The sequence below is a fragment of the Rhinichthys klamathensis genome, unplaced genomic scaffold (assembly GCF_029890125.1).
Source record: "Rhinichthys klamathensis goyatoka isolate OS25496 unplaced genomic scaffold, OSU_Roscu_1.1 h1tg000015l_1, whole genome shotgun sequence".
Lineage (NCBI taxonomy): Eukaryota > Metazoa > Chordata > Actinopteri > Cypriniformes > Leuciscidae > Rhinichthys > Rhinichthys klamathensis.
Window position 1 is genome coordinate 1,333,769 of NW_026606567.1, and position 12,726 is coordinate 1,346,494.

Here is a 12,726-nt window from a genome sequence, read left to right on the forward strand (position 1 = left end):
CAGAAAATGACTTATCTTTGTTGTGTGCTGTGAGCCTCGTGAAGTTTGTCTGGTATGAATAGCAGACCTATTTGACTAGCCTACTAGAATACAGACATTCACGAGGCGAAATCACATGATCACAACATAGAAGTATATTTAACGAGAGGCACCAAACAAAGCACCTCGTTCCTCATGCAAAATATATTCAAGACCATTTAGTCTGTCAGATCGCAGAGAGCCATCCCAATTGATCATTTCTCTCAGGCTGCATCATTAACCAGTACTGAGAAATATTCATTTAAGGCTCATTATGGAGCTCAAGGCCTTTGTGTGGTAAAATGCAACCGCTTTTTTCCTTTCTATTTAAGTGATTAATTTGAGCTATTAATCGCCATTTGCACAACCTAAGCTGAAGTATTATTATTCAAAGACATTTAAAGGGATAGTTCACCCAAACATCTGACCAAACCTGTGGATTTACTCACAAAATAAGATATTTTAAAGAATGTCAGTAACCAGACATTTGACGGCACCCATTGACTTTGTTGTTTTTTTCCTATGGAAGTCAATGGGGCTCATCAACAGTTTGGTTATACCGACATACTTCAAAATATCTTCCTTTGTGTTCAGCAGAAGAAAGAAATTCATACAGGTTTGGAACAACTTGAGGGTGAGTAGGTAATGACTCAATTTTCATTTTGGGGTGAACTATCCCTTTAAGATATATATTTTTTTCTGATCCAGTCCATTATTGTCACAGAAAACATATTAATGATCTGACGAGCCCCTGAGGAGAATAAGCAAATATTTACACGTGATCAGAGCTCACCCATAAACCTCTGAGGTAATCTTTGCCTTCTAAATGAGAAGAGGACTTTAAAGGTCTACTCTGGATGGCATTCAGTTCTCTTTGAGAACTCCCTTTAATGCGCATTTTATTTGTGCTTTACCATCCACGTGTCCTTTGAGATGCTTTGAAGACGTTGAGTGATTTTTAATCTTCATCTCACGCTGCCAGAGACTCCTTTGGGAAGAGGACCCAGAAAACCTACACCTGAAAGTCTGTCCCGAAGTGTCTGATTTGGGCATCAGTCATGGACAGGTAAGTGGTCCTCATGCTGGGTGAATACTGCAGTTGATAAAGAAACAGGAAGATAAACACTGTATTCGATCGACTTTGGATAATGGCATGTGTGAAAGCCACAGGCAAAAGACCCTCAAGCCTTGTTCACGCACGCATACAGTGATCGGCAGTGAGAAACTATGAGGCAAAATTAGCTAAAGCAAACTTTTGTGATGTGAAGTGGGCGTGTCCAGTGTCGTTATGCTAATGAACAGTGCAGTGACCAATAAAAGTGAAGACTAGCTGTGTTTGAAATCGCCCCCTATACCCTCATTCACTATCCCCTACATTACTCCACTAATATAATTCACTTGAAAGAGTGAATGAAAACGAGTGAGTTAATTCGGACACTGGATAGTTTGTGAAGTTAGCAAACAGCTCCAGTAGAAAATATTTCGTGAAACTAATGTATAAACCTTAATTAAACAATTTAATAGTCAATAAAAACAAAATTTATACCTGTATGATATTACCCTGGAGCAGCAGTTTGTAAAATAGATGGCGCCATCTTCTGGCAAGACGCAGGAATTCATTCAGCGCGCGACTCTCACAGTGCATTATGGGTATTCTCTATCCGTTGAGGGTACATCACTTGTATACTCGTTATTGCGGTGCATTGTGGGATTGAATGAGCGCACTCGATAACGTCCACTATGGTTTCGGACACCACTACAAATGCTGTCCCCTCTAATAGTGCACTATTTAAGGGTATGGGGGGCGAATTGGGACGCAGCCTGTGACTGATCTGTTTCCCGCCAGATACTGTGTAGATGATGGTGCATTCAAGTAATGTTGGAAAGATTGTATTTAGAAGTTAAGTGCACACTCTACAATTATATATATATTTTTTTACTATTTATTATATCATGTTTTCTTCTAGCCAAGTTACATGCACAAAGGGCAAAAATATTATTATAAATGTTTATTATAGTTACAATACAATATTATACTACGGGCTGTTGAATGCTTGAATCTGATTGGTTGACGAACGTTCTAAGATGTGCAATATTATTTTCAGGGAAACGAACGGCTAAAGTAGTTCCAGGCAGTTCTCGACCGCATGACAGTTCCATATCACTTCGCCAAATGATTTCAGTTATTTTAAACAGCAAAAGAACCAAAACCAACAACGACACTGACCCAGCAAATAAATAAAGTTTTAATAAACTGCATTAATAACTGCATTAGTCTGCTATCAGTGACTCAAGCCTCTGTTACTATCTCTAAAATTACATTTTGGAATTAACAACGGAGGCTTGAGATGAGATGTGCAAGAAATTAGTCCTACACATACAAGTGTTTTAAATGACAAAATCCTGACAAATATCTTGAAATACAATGTTTTGAGGTGTGGTACCCGCAGTATAAGCAGAATAATAATATTAATACCAGTGGGTCTGATTGAAACACCTGCAATCATGAATTAAGAGGTGCGTCCCAATATATATAAAAAAGCCCCCTGAAATACATGAGCTGTTCTTTATTTATTTAGTAGGAGTTTAAAAAAAACAAAACTATTTGTTTTTTGTAGTTAATAAAGAAGGTACACCACCATCTTGCTTCGACCAAAGTGACTTGAACACACCTGACGTCATAATTACAACATCCCATAATTACAACATCTGTAAATACGAACGTCCCAAAGCACCGTGGATGTCTGCAAGATGGAGGAGTTACTGGGAGCAATTTCTCTGCTCTATATGATGTGTTTCTGCCCATGTATCGGGCGTTAATACAACAGTAATGCCTGGACAGAAACCTCCAGAAATAAAATCACTGTATGTGTGAACAAGCCTTCAGGTGATGTATTAGTGCAGGAAAAGAGCTGAGCGATACTGATGAATTTCTGGGCAAAAAAAAGCAAAAGGCAACAACCTCAAAACCGGCTCAGTGCTCTTAAGGTTTATAGGGACGTACAGAACGTTTATGGATTGGGTGAAGATATCGTCTGATGAAGGAAATGAGGACAAAGGCATGTTGAAGGAAGGCAGAAGCACAGTAGGGAGGAGGGCAGTGGGCTCACTTACTGTTTCTAAATGTCTGGGGATATAACTTCAAAATGTGATAAAAGACAGGAAAAGAACTCAATTAGCTGTAAAATATCTCTGTGTGAATACAGCGACTTGACAGTTAAAAATGAAGTAGGGAATCGGTTCATTAGACAGAAGACTGTCCTGTGATGAGTTTTACGCCTTCTGCGATGCATCAACCAACACGACTCTGAAGACGATCCTCTCCATTACACCCGTGTTCACTTATGATTCATCTTAGACCTCACAATCTGCACGAGACTGATAGAAATACTGGCTTCCAATTAAATCAAACCAGGGCTGTTTTTAATTCATTTTCATTCATAATTTAGCATTAACAACTAATAGTGATTTCTCATTATTCCCCTTTCTATCTGCATGGATACTCCACTGAAAAAATGAAACGTTAGGGGGCAGTAATGCTCCATATCTGCTTTAAAGCTTCAGTTCTCATGATCTTGTGCACCACAATCCCACAAAGCAACAGGAGTATTACAACATTACGATGTCATTCATGCCAAAATATCTGCTATAATTTAGAATTATTGGAAATATACACTACCATTCAAAGGTTTTAATGTTTCTGAAAGAAGTATCTTGTGCTCATTCAGACTGAATTTATTTGATTAAAAAAACCCCAGTAATATTGTATATTTTATAATTTTAAATGCCATTACTCCAGTCTTCAGTGTCACATGATCCTTCAGAAATCCTTATAATATGCTGATTTGGTCGTGGGGTCTTGTGGGGCCATTTAATGCTGTCTAAATATGGATTTTGGACCGTCAAAAATGTGATCCCAGTTCACTTGCATTAGATCCTAGAATGTTTTCCTCAAAAACATAAATTTCTCTTCGGCCGAATGGCCTGGGGGCGAGTAAATAATCCGGAAATGTTCATATTAGTACGTGAATAAACTATTCCTTTAATGGACCCTTGCTGAATAAAATCATTATTATTATTTTTTTTTTTTTAAATAATCTTACTGAACCCCAAACTTTTGAACAGTAGCATATAGAATAACTGACTAAAAATTAATAAAAAAACGTTGCTTTAATTTTGTCCTTTAGGGACAGATAGACAGGAAATACGGAGAAATTACTATTAGTTGTTAATGCTAAATTATGAATGAAAATGAATTAAAAACAGCCCTGCTTCGATTTAATTTGCAGGCTTGTGCAGATTGTGAGCTCCCTACCTCACAGAGTTAAGAATTACCAGTTAATAATGAAAAAATAACCCTTTTTAAAAAAAAATCAATAGTTGGTGAAATCCATCGAACATACAAGGATTGAGTAAAATTGAGTCGATAAGATTAAAAATCAAAATACCGATGGAGGTGGTGAACCGCTCCCAATCAATGGGACGTTTTCATAGCGAGGATTGCGTTCAAACAGCATGGACTGGTTCCTGCAGGAGAAGAGGAAAGATAAGTGGGTCAAGCATGAGAGAAAACAACAGCTCTCTCACACACGCACACACACTCACATGTACTCTGGTGTGCTGGATGTGGCCTGCAGCGGAGGGTGAAGGCTGGTCTGGCTGCCCATGCCGCTGCTGTAACTGCAGAAACTGTGAACTTGAGCTCGGCTGGGGTTATACGCGCTGATGCGCCTCGAAGGGTTAAAGGGGTCCTCCTCATCCATATCATCATAATCCCTGTCCCTGAGGAGCAAACAAGCACCTGTCAGCGACATCGATCGATGCCATGCACCGCAATGACACAACAGGAATGGTACCTGATGACGATGAGGGTCCAGGCTCGTGGGACGGCACACAGCAGGGCACAGAAGGCACAGGCTGCCAGCAGAGAGAACAGGCACAGATACAGGAGCCCTTCCACACCGTCATAGCAAACGCCCAGAAGAGCCTCCAGATAGTCCTGCACAACCAGAACGCTGTTAGATCAACATGAGCAACCAACTAAAAAGTGGTGCAACCAACAAGCAGGAAAAAAAACAGACACCCTTTTTCCTTATCCTTATTCTTAAAATATCAAGAATATTAAAATATCAATGAAAAGGCAAGGTTAGTTGAGGTTATAAAAGTGTAAAGTTGTCAAAAATAATACTTAAGCTTAATAATGAAGTAATTAATGCTTTTGAAACTCATATCTATCTGAAATTCAATAAATTATTTTTTAAACCCCATGAAACCAACATGAATACAAAGAGAATATTGACAGATTTTTCCTTTTTTTTGGGGGACATTCTTATTTGTCATTGTGGCCGTTTTTTTTATTAAAATAATGTGAAAACTGGTGATAGGTACACTGTAAAAAGTATAATAATCAATAAGATATGACAACATATGTTTTTACATTGCTTTAACTCAAAATAAGTTAAGTAACTTTCAACTTTTTGTTTAAATTTAAATAAGATTTAACTTGTTTTTTTTAAGAGTCAGTTTAATGTCATTTAAGTTGAAATTACTTAAACATCCAAGTTGATTGTACTTAAAGATTTAAGCCAGCAACTTTTTTTCTTTTTTTTTACAGTGTAAAAGTCTGGCTATTCCAGATCCAGACTAACAAACTGTTAAAATATTATTTTTCGTACAAGGATGACTCACTTTATGAAGACTACGGCAGTCCAGCGAGGCGGTGAGCTGGTGCAAATTGAACTCCGAGGAGTTCAAGAGACGCTGAATTCCTAGAAGATCTTTCTGAAATGATTCATAGGGGAAGTGAATCAAGTTTGGAAAAAAAGGAGGTACAGAATGGGATGCAGAACTCTTTATTTCATCTATCTTTGACAGCACTCTCACCTCTGCAGTCGGAAACACAGGGAGAGAAAACTGCAGCAAACCTTGGACCTGTATCTGCATGGTGGTCAGAGACCTCTGGAAGATGGTCAGAGACTGCAGCACAGAAACAACAGCAAAACACGTGAGCTAAAGCAGTCGAATCTCTGACCCGAAGGATTAATACACAGACATGCCATAGGTTATGCTAATGCTAATGCTAATGCAACGACTAGTAAAAGGCCATAAATCCCTGCTGAGGATATGCATTTACACTCATTAAGGGATTACATTTGGTTAATGGTTACATGTGTCTTATATTTGCTTCATGACTTCCCCTCAGGACGTTTACTGTAATAGATGATCATCCAAAACAGGAGCTTAACCAGCACATAATAAACGTCTAAATCAGTGGAAAAGCTTTCGCAGGATTCCCAAAGGCGACGCGAGAAAGCCAGACGAATCTAATTATCACAAAACTACAGACAAAAGAGACCCTCTTTGATCAAAGTTTATTTTCATACCGCCTATTCATAATTGAATTAGCCACGCAGATTTTTTTTTTTTTTTACAGAAACGTTATAATGGCTTTAACACGGGTATTCGCTTCAATTAGAGGTCAAATGAATCTGCGAGCTCCGTTAATTGATTGTGTCAGGAGTTCAGGGAGGAATTGAATCGTTTACCTGCTGGAACGGATTGGGAAGACTCTGGCTGCAGTACAGGTAATAGTGCACTATATCTGCAATGGGACACACAAGCAAAGGAAACATTCAGGGGGCCGAGTCACAAAAACCTTCTTAAGGAACAAGTTAGGAGATTTATTCAAATAAAGTGTAGGAAGTTCGTAAGGATGAAAGTGCAATTCTTGAAACGTTCTTTAAAAATAATACATGTAATAATATACGGATCTCACGATTTTTACTGCACTGTGTATTTTCAATATTTTTTAGAGCCTGTCTAACGATTGCGTGGTAGATGTAGGATTCATTTGCACTCCGTCTTTATTCATATTTCTTGCGCTCTCTCATAAGTGCCTGAAAATTGTTAAAATTCTAAAATTAAGAACGAGGTCCCCATCTGACTCGTGACTGATCATTGTTTACTTTACATTATCGAATATGGCATCACTTAAAGAGTACTTGTCCACATCTTTAGTAATAGTACTATGTATTATCTGTAGCCAGTGTTGGGTGTAATTCATTTTTCAGCATTTATTTACTTTTCCCTTGAAAAGGTTAAGTAAGGGATTACAGTCAATTCTGATGTAATTCCATAAAACACTGTATAGAACAATTATAAAACAATAGTGGATTTAACATCAAAATACTTTGGTCAGCTCAAGAATAATTTGTGCAATTTTATATCATTCGTGTCTATCCTTGTATTGTTCAACCAGTTGAGGTTGATATGGGATTTAGACAGAAATTAGTAATAATGCGATACTTTTCAGAGAGTAAATAGTACAGTAATCTAAATACAATGTTGAAGATGTAATTAGTCGGTAGTAATAACTTTTTTTGAGTAACTTACCCAACACTGTATGTAGATAGTGTTATGATGTAACGCTTAATATGTGAAACAACGTGATAAATTAATTACACATCTTACCAGGAAGCTTGTTTCTGACACAGAATAAAACATTTTAAAAGATAATTGCGACTTTGCGTGTTATAAAGTCACAATTGCGAGAAATAAACTCGCAATTCTGACTTTTCTCGCAATTGCGAGTTTATATCTCACATTTCTGACATCTTATCTCAGAATTGTGAGATATAAACTCGCAATTCTGACTTTTTTCCTCAGAACAAATTTCACAAACATTTGATGAACAAAAATGGAACAATGAGTCCCTGAACAAAGGAGGGCTCAATATCAGATGCCCACCAGCTGCTTTAAGTCCTACAGTGCATCTCGTCCTCATGGACCAAAGAAGATCGGCCAGTTCTTATTGTGAGATAGCCTACGCTGAGTTTCGGTTAATTTATGAGACGCGCTCCAGTTAACGCGCAGGCGCCTCCATGTCGTGATTATCTATTGTCTGCTATATTTACTTCTTATTTATTAAATCCAGGCAATTGGTTGATGAAACATTGAATAAAATTAAGATACAATTAGTACAAATCGAAATTCACTTTAAAGAAATTTGTGTCTTCTTTTTGAAGTCTCTGTGAAAGTTTTAAAACAGTCTTTTAGTGCCGGTTCAGAGCGGTCGCGCCCGTAACGGAGAACTGTCACGTAGGCCTACATAGTTTTTTCCTCATGAATGCGAGCACGAAAAATAAAATAAAATGAATATTTTATGTTCTGTGGAGAGCCAACCCTTCTTCATCCGGTGGGTAGTATTATTTTTGATTTGTGCAGTGTAATTCACCGAATTACAAAAAAATCTTTTGCCTCCTAAAAGTTAAATATTTTTTTGTCACGCATGAATGCGTGTATTTCCATCATATTAAATATAAAACGCATGTGTAGACTGATATTTTTCTAATGTCTGGACTCTTTTAAGGGGGTATCCTATGGATAAACAGACGTTTCAATATATTGGTATTAAATGCATTTTCTGAGAATTTATATTTCAAATGTCACGTCCAAAACGCTGGAATTCCCCAATTTAAAATAATTTATCCTCAATTAGTTTTGTGGTGTAGGTCTACGTATTTTATAATGTTAACTTCAAAATTCAAATAATACTAATAGTAATTTAAAGATGTGGTAGCATTGGATCTGGACGGGAAGGATAACTCTTGGAGTTGGAAGGGGTGTGTCGCGATTCTGCAGGTTCGTGGATCTGAGTGTCGCGATTTCGGTTTCATATAGCATCGTTACAGCCTTAGAATGTTAAGTTCTACTACTGTATAGGTATTTTGGTGAAAGTAACTCAAAAGTAATACAGGAGTAATGTAACGCATTACAATTCTGAGACAGTAATATTGTAAGGTAATGAATTACTTTTAAATTACAGTAACAAGTAATGTATAATGTATTACAGTTTGGAAGTAACTTGCACAACACTGGATGTTACTACACTCTTCCACCAAGACATCTGCAAGTTCTCAGCATGGTTTCATGGTTACATGTGGATCAGCTGTCCTTTCTGGTTTGTGGAAAGGACACAGGCATGTGAAGTTATGAAATATGACTTACCTGCACTTAAGGAGTCTTTGGTTTGATTGACAATGAACTTGTCAGGAGAGACACAAAAGTCACTGGTGCCCTAAAACAGAACAAATAACAAATTCGCATGGACAATTCTGATGTTGAGAGGCCAGTGCCACAAATAATTTTGTGGATGTTATTACAGCGTTCACACATAAAGGGTTGTGATATTTGCAAGAGTAGACATCGGAAAAACATAAGGAGAGCAGCAGCTTTTGTTTCTGCTCTGACATACAAGACTAGGGGTGGGAGAAAATGAGCAACAAAGTTTAAATCTCGTCTGGCTAGTGCGCTTCTCATAATGTTTACGCATGAGGTCGGTAGGCAGAGAAGGCGGCCTTTTGTGTTTGTTCAAACACATTCGATCACATGAGCGTTTACACCGCAAAAGCAATCCGGTAAAATGTGTTTTCGACTACGTCTGGAAGTGGTCGAAAGTGACAACGACAAGCTCAAAACATTTTAGACCCCGCTTACACCTGTATTTAGCACCGTCCACCTGTGATCCGATCAACCAAAATGCATCTTAACACCAGGTGTAAACAGCGCCTAAGACCTTTGCTGAATGTCAGGACCATATGAGCTGTTCACACAGGGGAAAATTCTATTGTGAAGATCTGTGGATGGCCAAGCTTAAATTAGTGGGCGACAAGAACGAACGAACAGAACGAACCTTTACCTGAAACCTTCTTAAGGGAAAACGTCATCAATATTGTTTCTAATTAAATTGTTGTGCACTTATAATTCTCCCCTCTGACAAAGCTCTGAAATTTCATTCATGCATTCAGATCTGGATGGCACATACTGGACGGCAAAACCAACCAGATTTTAATTTTAGCATTAGGCTTATCATTTCCTCGGTAAAGTTAGGGTTGGGGTAATGACTAGGGGTGTTTGTTGGACCAGAACGTTGTCGTTCCAGGACCAATATAAAGTACATCCAACTTAGCAAATCCAAATTCATTGCGTATTTTAGATTTTACATGTATTTGAGACTACGTGCAGTAATGTGGGAACTCATCAATAAATCAATAAGAAATCAATAAATCAATTACAAAACAAAAATAACTAATCAACTAAACCAATCATGAGATCTATAGACACGAGGATAAATAGATAATTTAATAATCAAAAATAAGAATTTAATAAAAACATTGATACTGTTAACCATTTAATTTAAATTCTTAAAGTCCCCCTGTGGGGAAAATCAAGCTTTTAATGTTGTTTATATGTCTCTGAGCTGGTGTGAGTGAATGGAGGCGGGGCTCATTTCCATATTCATTGAACCACGTATACTAAATGAGGCAAGGGTGTACACTCAAGCCATTTTAAGGCTTGAAGATTTTTTTTTCTAGGAAAAAACATTTAAATATGTCATTTCGGTGATTAAAGATGAGTTTTAAGGGATACAACGACGAGTTACATCTGTGAATAAAGTAAAATTAGACAGAATTACAAGAGTCGCAGGAAAAATTGTCAACAAAAATCAGTCGCACAGTTATATAAAATTGCTGTTCAGAGGAAAACTTTGACTATAGCAAGAGACACAACACACCCATTGAATCATGTTTTTGAATTATTGCCATCACGTCGTCGCTATAGAACACCAAGCGATTAAAGCGATACATAAACAATCTTTTGTACCAAATGCAATAAGTCTTTTGAATAAGAGGAAGTAAATGTGAATATTTTAATTCTTATGTATGTATATTGTGTATTGTTAATTGTATTGTGATTGTATGGCGTGACCAAAGACCAATTTTCAGCCAAGGCTGAACAATAAAGTACTACTACTACTACTACTACTACTACTACTACTACAATAACAATCATTGACTACAGGGGGAACTTTAAGATAAATAAATATCACTGAAAATTTTTAACTAGGTGATTTATAATCATATATTTTATTTGTCTACTGCTTCCTATCTATCCCTATCATTGATTTGTTTCTTATCAATTTATTTCATTTTTAGGGTTAAATTTCCTTATTAATGCTTAATTTATTTATTTCTCAAAATCAATCAATCAGGGTGGTACACATGGGGCTCCAACAGGAAATTCTCTCTGAAAAAAAAAAAAAAAAAACAGAGTTGAATGCAGCCGTGCAAGTCACACATCCCTGCAATGCTTCTTTCCACTCGATGTAGTCAAGCACTGCTGGAGTAATCCACTTTACCGCGGGGCCTGGCCTTTGCTCTGACCCCTCATTGAGCAGTCTTAGGTCCTGCTCCCCACATACATCCTGATTGAAGTGTCAGCTGTGACTCTAATCACAGTCATGCTCACGGTAGAGCTGTCTGTAGTAGAGTTACCTGTTTTGGTGTAAAAAAAAAAAAAAAAAAAAGGTTGTTGATTGTGGCCTGTGGATCGTTGGTCCACTCCTCTTCAATGGCTGTGCGAAGTTACTGGATATTGGCAGGACCTGGAACATGCTGTCGTATACGCCGATCCATAGCATCCCAAACACATTCTCTTCCATAAGCCGTCTCCAAAGGCGTTTCAGAGAATTTGGCAGTACATCCAACCGCCCTCACAACCGCAGACCACGTCTGACCACACCAGCCCAGGACCTCCACATCCAGCATCTTCACCTCCAAGATCGTCTGAGACCAGCCACCCGGACAGCTGCTGCAACAATCGGTTTGCATAACCAAAGAATTTCTGCAAAAACTGTCAGAAACCGTCTCAGGGAAGCTCATCTGCATGCTTGTCGTCCTCATCGGGGTCTCGACCTGACTGCAGTTCGTCGTCGTCGTAACCGACTTGAGTGGGCAAATGCTCACATTCGATGGCGTCTGGCACTTTGGAGAGGTGTTCTCTTCACGGATGAATCCCGGGTTTCACTGTACAGGGCAGATGGCAGACAGCGTGTATGGTGTCGTGTGCGTGAGCGGTTGTGGATCGAGTGGCCCATGGTGGCGTTGGGGTTATGGTATGGGCAGGCGTATGTTATGGACAACGAACACAGGTGCATTTTATTGATGGCAGTTTGAATGCACAGAGACACCGTGACGAGATCCTGAGGCCCATTGTTGTACCATTCATCCACGACCATCACCTCATGTTGCAGCATGATAGGCCCCATGTTGGAAGCATCTGTACACAATTCCTGGAAGCTGAAAACAACCCAGTTCTTGCATGGCCAGCATACTCACCGGACATGTCACCAATTGAGCATGTTTGGGATGCTCTGGATCGGCGTATACGACAACGTGTTCCAGTTGCTGCCAATATCCAGCAACTTCGCACAGCCATTGAAGAGGAGTGGACCAACATTCCACAGGCCACAATCAACAACCTGATCAACTCTATGCGAAGGAGATGTGTCGCACTGCGTGAGGCAAATGGTGGTCACACCACATACTGACTGGTTTTCGGTTTTCCTGTCTAACATGTACAGAACAATATCCAGACATTGAATAAAGTTATCAAACAGTCTGCACTGCATAAATTATAGATTAAATAAAGACTAATCCTTATTAAAGCTTCAAAAGTTCTTTAGTCAAGAGCAGTGAGTAATTTTCTCTGTTGCTTTAGTTCTTTAATTAACTTTACTGACAGACAGCATTATTGGCTGCTGTCCCTTTAAGACCATGACGCGGATCTCACACGCGCCTCATTCTCTCACAACTCTTTACGTTCATTTAAGACTTTATTTAACTCATTTAAGACTGCTCTTATGTTATG

At 38.4% G+C, this 12,726-nt stretch overlaps 1 protein-coding gene across 2 annotated transcripts in view; it reads right to left on the reverse strand.

Moving 5' to 3' along the window:
* Nucleotides 1-930: 930 nt before the first annotated feature.
* Nucleotides 931-12,726, reverse strand: part of ttyh2l (tweety homolog 2, like) — a 46,900-nt gene continuing 35,104 nt past the window's right edge. The window contains exons 7-15 of one of the 2 annotated variants that reach the window (XM_056272407.1): nt 9,025-9,094; nt 6,564-6,619; nt 5,902-5,994; nt 5,707-5,799; nt 4,875-5,017; nt 4,624-4,800; nt 4,467-4,545; nt 3,133-3,157; nt 952-1,111 (exon numbers count right to left, since the gene is read on the reverse strand). In XM_056272407.1, the coding sequence (XP_056128382.1) occupies nt 1,071-1,111; nt 3,133-3,157; nt 4,467-4,545; nt 4,624-4,800; nt 4,875-5,017; nt 5,707-5,799; nt 5,902-5,994; nt 6,564-6,619; nt 9,025-9,094 (777 nt within the window). In that variant the 3' untranslated portion in view covers nt 952-1,070. Of the gene's footprint in view, nt 1,112-3,132; nt 3,158-4,466; nt 4,546-4,623; nt 4,801-4,874; nt 5,018-5,706; nt 5,800-5,901; nt 5,995-6,563; nt 6,620-9,024; nt 9,095-12,726 lie in introns of both variants that reach the window. The other variant, XM_056272399.1, reaches the window with a different exon arrangement.